Here is a 6,218-nt window from a genome sequence, read left to right as displayed (position 1 = left end):
CCTCCCCGCTCTCCTTTCGTTTTGCGCCCTCACCGGCCTCGCGCCCGTGTCGCGCAGACCCCGCCGCGGCCATGGAGGTGGCGCCGGAGCAGCCGCGCTGGATGGCGCACCCCGCGGTGCTGAACGCGCAGCACCCCGACTCGCACCACCCGGGGCTGGCGCACAACTACATGGAGCCCGCGCCGCTGCTGCCCCCCGACGAGGTGGACGTCTTCTTCAACCACCTGGACTCGCCCAGCAGCCCCTACTACGCCAACCCGGCCCACGCCCGCGCGCGCGTCTCCTACGGCCCCGCGCACGGTGAGCGCCGCGCGGCCCGTGGCCACTTCCCGGATGTAGGGCCCGAGGAGCCGCCGGGAAACCGGGCCTCTCCTGCGGGCCCTCGGCCCACTCCACGGCCGGGTCCCTCTGGGTCCTTCCCCAGGGGTCTCCTCAGCCGCTTGCCCCAGCCGTGTTCAGCCTCTGGTTGTCTGGGGCTTGCGTGGGGTGCTGTGTGTCCAGCCTCTGGTTGGGGTCTGCGTGGGGTCCTGTGAGCGTCTCCACCCTCTGCTTGTCTGGGGTCTGCGTGGGGTGGGTGCTGTGTGTCCAGCCTCCGCTTGTCTGGGGTCTGCGTGGGGTGGGGTGCTGTGTGTCCAGCCTCTGCTTGTCTGGGGTCTGCGTGGGGTGGGTGCTGTGTGTCCAGCCTCCGCTTGTCTGGGGTCTCTGGGTGGGGTGCTGTGTGTCCAGCCCCTGCTTGTCTGGGGTCTCTGGGTGGGGTGCTGTGAGCCCTGCCCCATCTGACCCCTCTCTCCCTACCGCAGCGCGTCTCACTGGAGGTCAGATGTGCCGGCCGCACTTGCTGCACAGCCCGGGCTTGCCCTGGCTGGATGGGGGCAAAGCCGCCCTGTCCGCTGCACACCACCACAACCCCTGGACCGTGAGCCCCTTCTCCAAGACGCTGCACCCGTCGGCGGCGGGAGGGCCGGCGGGGCCCGGAGGGCCGCTCTCTGTGTACCCGGCGGCAGGCGGGAGCGGAGGAGGCAGCGGGGCCTCCGTGGCCTCCCTCACCCCCGCGGCGGCGCACGCGGGCTCCCACCTTTTCGGCTTCCCACCCACACCTCCCAAAGAGGTGTCTCCAGACCCCAGCGCAGGGGCCGCCTCCCCAGCCCCCACTTCTGCGGGGGGCAGCGCGGCCCGGGCTGAGGACAAGGACGCTGTCAAGTACCAAGTGTCCCTGCCCGAGAGCATGAAGATAGAAGGAGGCAGTCCCCTGCGCCCAGGCCTGACCACCATGGGGGCCCAGCCCGCCACTCACCACCCCATCCCCACCTACCCGTCCTACGTGCCGGCGGCCGCGCACGAGTACGGTGGCGGCCTCTTCCACCCAGGAGGCTTCCTGGGCGGCCCGGCCTCCAGCTTCACCCCGAAGCCGCGCAGCAAGGCCCGCTCCTGCTCAGGTAAAGGCGGCCTGGGCTGGAATGGCGGGGTGAGGGGCGACAAGGCCGTTCAGCCAGCGGGGGGGGGGGGTGCTTTTCTAGTACTCAGCAGAAGGTTGAGGTCCCAGAAAGAGAAGAAGACACAAAAAACACGTTCTTCCTGTGGGAGTGCTCCCTTTGGTCCCCAGACCTGCAGGCTCCTTGGCCCAGTGGGGCCCCAGTGCGTGACACCCGACGGGGAGTCTCCTGGCTCCTCTCTGGATCTCCAGTGAAGTCTCTCTGTGTGAGGGAATGCGGTTATGCGGGAATGCGGGCGTGTGGGCATGCGGGCCGGTCTGCCTGCCCTGTGCTGCATACGTGGGTCTGCACTGCCGGCCGCTGCAGGGCCTCCAAGGGCGCAGACCTGGAAGGGATCTGGGTCTCGAAATCAGTCAGCACAATCTCAGAATTTCAAGGCCTCTGATCTCTTCGGGAGATTTCCCTGAAACGAAATTCCCAGGGCCTGGCTTGCACCCCTGCCCCCGGGCACCGCACAAGGGCCAGAGCCAGGGGGATGGAGCCACGGGTGCCTGCACCCCTTGTCCAGCAGTAGCTAGATCAAACGAGGTTTGTCCAGGCTCTGGCTGAAGGGCAGTAGCCCGTGCCTAGTGTGCCTCCTTCCCCACAACTGAGTCCCAGAGCAAGAGCTTTCTTTCCCTTTTTTTCTTTTTCTTTCTTTTTTTCTTTCTCTTCCTTTTTCTTTCTTTCTCTTTCTCTCTTCCTCCCTCCCTCCCCCTCTTTCTTTTTCTTTTTCTTTCTCTTTTTCTCTCTCTTTCTTTCCTCCTGTGTCCAGGAGTCTCCTTCTCTTGGCTGGGATGTATTGACTATTGAAGTCTGGAAGAATTTCCTGGGTAACACACTACTAAGGTGCTCTCTCAGCCCTGACCTGATTCAGGGTCCCCACCCTGCTTGGACCATCTCAATTGCTTTTTCTTAGTCCTCTCGATCCCAAGTTTGTTTTGTGTTTTATCTGAATTCCAGATGCGGTTGTAACAAACAAAATCCCAAGCAACAAAAAGCAGGGCCACTCAGTCTAAAGTGAAAGAGCTTCTTACTTGTTTTATTTTAAAGAACAACAACTTTGATCAGGATCCAGGGTTCACACCGAATTCTAGGGTTTCAGCGGCAGGAGAGAGAAGTTGGGCAGAAGGAAGTTTCTTTGGATGAACAGGACTGGACGGTGGGGGCTCAGGGCATGGAAGGGAAGACTACTCTGGAGGAGAGAAAGGAGTGAGGAAGTGGAGAGGAGGGGGGCTGCACAGTTAGCCACAGCTCCCTTTCCTGGCTTCTTGCTGGTTGGCTCTGAGGCTCTCGGGGTGCCCACCGGGTTCCTCTGGGTGTTTCACACCCACAGCAGGCTTTGAATGGGGATTTGGCCCTAAAAGACCGTCTGCATTTCTGAAGGGATCTCCTAAGCTGCTCTTCCTTGGGGAGGGGGGAGGGCACAGAGCCCCAGCAAAGCTGACCGGTGTCTTCCGTCCCAGAGGGCCGGGAGTGCGTCAACTGTGGGGCCACAGCCACCCCGCTGTGGCGGAGGGACGGCACCGGCCACTACCTGTGCAACGCCTGCGGGCTCTACCACAAGATGAACGGGCAGAACCGGCCTCTGATCAAGCCCAAGCGGAGACTGGTAAGAGCTGCTCTGAGGTGGGGGCACGGGGGAGGTTCTGAGCAGGAGCCGGGCGCTAAGGGGAAAACAGAAATAATTGAGCAACGACAACAGAAGCCCCCCGACCGCCGAGCCTTCAGATCGTTGAAATCGTTCGGGGGTCAGTTGGGGTTGCTTTTCTTTCTGGCCAATTCTTTCTGCACCCCACCAGGTCCTCTTGTACCCCACTGCTCGGGGGTCCCCAAAGCCAGTGCCCTAGGGCCTGCCCTGGCCCCTGGCTTCTGCTTAACTCTCTTTAAAAATAGGGCTAGGAAGGACCTTTCTCTGGCTGGCTCAGGGCTGCCTCCTCAGCCTCCCAACTCGGTCTCTTCATGCTTATTTAAATAAAACACTCACACCAGCCACCAAAAAAACCTGCCCTTTATTATTTTTCCATGGAGTCACCTATACTGTGTATTTTCATTTGAGTGATTTTAAAAAAAATGCCCTTTCGGATCTCCTGCCGGAGTTTCCTATCCGGACATCTGCAGTACGAAGATAAGGAAACTCCGTGTATCTGTTTCCGGACTCTACGAGGTTTTGGAGAGCCGCCTCCGCTCTGTCCCGCCTCTCGCTGGGCTGTTTTGAAATTTCTAATACCCTCCACTCTGCAAATAATGCGTAAAATGCTAAGAATAATAAATATATTTTTTCAGGGCGAAGTGATTTATGAGCTTAAATCGTTCGCCCGCTTCGGGGCCTCTTCTCCCTTTCCCCCTGGATGGAGGGCGGGCAAGGCGGTGGGGGTGGGGCGGAGGACGGCTGCTGGCCCCGGAGTCAGAATTCCAGCTCCAGGCTTACTCACTGCCGCTCCTCCCTGCCCCCGCAAAGTCAGCCATCCTGTCCCCCGGTGGCGGCGCAGGCCCGGGGCCGTTCCAGGCTCTGCTGGCCCCAGCCCCTGTCCCCGCCCTGGCTGCCTGGTGACTGGGGTGCCAGTGCTCTGGGAAGTGGGGAGACTGTTTTGTGTGTGTGGTGGGCTGCAGGGCTCGTTCTCCAGTACAGGTCCTACCTGGTGCCTTTCTCTGGGGACCCTCCTCTCAGGGCCCAGGGGCCTGTATAGTCGATGGACCCACTACAGAGAAATGTCCAGTGTGACCCTCCATCACTAGGGTGTGGCTGGGGTGGTGGAACACAGCTCAGCCCCAGTGGACCTGAAACCTCCCTCTCGCACTCCCACCCCTCCCCTGCCTTCCAGGACAGCTGCAGGCTCTCCTGCCCCGGCCTCAGGGCTCTGTGGAGACCGAGGCCCTGCCTCCCAGGGGCTCAGGGGGGACTTGAGACTGCCCGGGGCCTCAGTTTCCCCATTGATGGAATTAAGTTTGGAGATTGGGAGGCGGCTGGTGTTCCCTTCTGATTTGTAGTCCTGTTGATTCTGAGAGAGGATCAGGCTTCCAGGGCTCTCTATTCCCTAGTTCTGTGATTCTCAACTTGAACAGTTCTGCTGTTTTGAGATGCCTTGATTCCCCGGTGAGGCGGGGGTGGGGGTGGGGAGCATAGCTTGCCAACTTGCCAACGCCATCTCTCGCCATCTCTCCCTCTCAGTCGGCAGCCAGGAGAGCGGGCACCTGCTGTGCGAATTGTCAGACCACCACCACCACTTTATGGCGCCGGAATGCCAACGGGGACCCGGTCTGTAACGCCTGTGGTCTCTACTACAAGCTGCACAACGTGAGCCGCCCCCCCACTCCGCCCCCCCCGCCCGCCCCCCCCCAGCCCTGGGCTTTGTGTGTTGGGCTCCCAGCCCAGCCCAGCAGAGCAGGCCCGGACCCCCAGGAGGGCGCACAGAGGGGCGCAGGACCCCCAGGAGGGCTTCCCTAAGAGAGGTGCCTCCGTTCAGGAGGTGGAGCAGCCAGAGCAGCCTGGGGCCTGCTGGAAGCTTAGCTTTGTGAAGTAAAAAAAAGTGTAGGTTTTGGGGTTTTTTGCTTTTTTTTTTGTCGGTTGTGGGCCTGAACTCTGGGCCTGGGCGCTGTCCCTCAGCTCTTCAGCTCAATGTGAGCATTCTACCACTTGAGCCCCAAGCCACTTCCAGTTTCCTAGTGCTTTGTTGCAGATAAGAGTCTCACAAACTTTCCTGCCCGTGCTGGCTTTAAACTGTGATCCTCAGATCTCAGCCTCCTGAGCAGCTAGGATGACAGGCCTGAGCCACCGGCGCCCCGCTTAGAGTGTAGATTTTGAGTGTGGTGGGGAGCTAAGCTCAGGCAGGAGCAACAGCTCCTCCCTCCCAGAACTAGAGACAGTGCTGGCCAGGGGCCTCGGCGCTGCTGGGGCTTGGATTCCATGTATTCTGGGGACCTGTCTTGCTGCCTGGGGGTACAGGGAGGCCTGGAGGGCATCCCGGGGCCAGGCACACACCCCCTAACGGCCTGGTGCTGGCTCCAGGTTAACAGGCCGCTGACCATGAAGAAGGAAGGGATTCAGACTCGGAACCGGAAGATGTCCAACAAGTCCAAGAAGAGCAAGAAGGGGACTGAGTGCTTCGAGGAGCTGTCCAGGTGTGTGCAGGAGAAATCCTCGCCCTTCAGCACAGCTGCCCTGGCGGGACACATGGCGCCCGTGGGCCATCTCCCACCCTTCAGCCACTCCGGACACATCCTGCCCACCCCGACGCCCATCCATCCCTCCTCCAGCCTCTCCTTTGCCCACCCTCACCCAACCAGCATGGTGACTGCCATGGGCTAGGGACAGAGGTCGTGGCAGGGGCCGAGCGGGAGTCAGGCCATGCACGCCTCTGCTGCCCACCCTTCCCCAGAGCCTGCGCGGCTCCCGAGGCTCAGCCGGAGCCCAGAGCCTCGCTGTACCCGAGGGCTCCCTTGGCCTCCTGCCATTACTGTGAATACTCTCTGGGCTGAGCGAGGCTGTTCCGACGTGACTGGAGACCCGGGGAGCAGAAGGACGGCTTTCCGGTGGAGAAGGAGGGGACAGACAAACGCAAGCGTTTTTTGAAGGAAGGAAAAAAAAAAAAGTAAGCAAAAATAATTTATTTGCTCTTGTTTCTGGAGACCCGAGGAGAGGCTGTCTGTGTTCTCTGGGTTTTCCTGGGGCCGGCGTGCCTGTGACCCGGGGCTGCCGGGCTCGGGGGCAGGCAGGTCTGGAGGCTGAAGCCCCTGGCCTCCCTC

At 61.0% G+C, this 6,218-nt stretch overlaps 1 protein-coding gene across 1 annotated transcript; it reads left to right on the top strand.

Annotated features, from left to right (window-relative positions):
• The first annotated feature begins 65 nt into the window (after positions 1 to 65).
• On the top strand, positions 66 to 6,218 carry Gata2 (GATA binding protein 2). Its single transcript, XM_013032342.1, has 5 exons — positions 66 to 300; positions 801 to 1,436; positions 2,939 to 3,084; positions 4,645 to 4,770; positions 5,482 to 6,218. Exons 1-5 carry the CDS (start codon positions 72 to 74, stop codon positions 5,779 to 5,781), a joined length of 1,437 nt encoding a protein of 478 aa, XP_012887796.1. The 5' UTR covers positions 66 to 71; the 3' UTR covers positions 5,782 to 6,218.

This window comes from Dipodomys ordii, unplaced genomic scaffold (genome assembly GCF_000151885.1).
Source record: "Dipodomys ordii isolate 6190 unplaced genomic scaffold, Dord_2.0 Scaffold153, whole genome shotgun sequence".
Lineage (NCBI taxonomy): Eukaryota > Metazoa > Chordata > Mammalia > Rodentia > Heteromyidae > Dipodomys > Dipodomys ordii.
The sequence above is the reverse complement of the archived record's forward strand: the minus strand, read 5'-3'. Positions and strand labels throughout refer to the sequence as shown.

What these genes read in the sequence shown, in the direction of transcription:
- Gata2 (XM_013032342.1), top strand. Translation starts at nt 72, where the DNA reads ATGGAGGTGGCGCCGGAGCAGCCGCGCTGGATGGCGCACCCCGCGGTG. An exon ending in CTCCTACGGCCCCGCGCACG is followed by an intron (nt 301 to 800) that starts GTGAGCGCCGCG and finishes TCCCTACCGCAG; the next exon opens with CGCGTCTCACTGGAGGTCAG. An exon ending in TCAAGCCCAAGCGGAGACTG is followed by an intron (nt 3,085 to 4,644) that starts GTAAGAGCTGCT and finishes TCTCCCTCTCAG; the next exon opens with TCGGCAGCCAGGAGAGCGGG.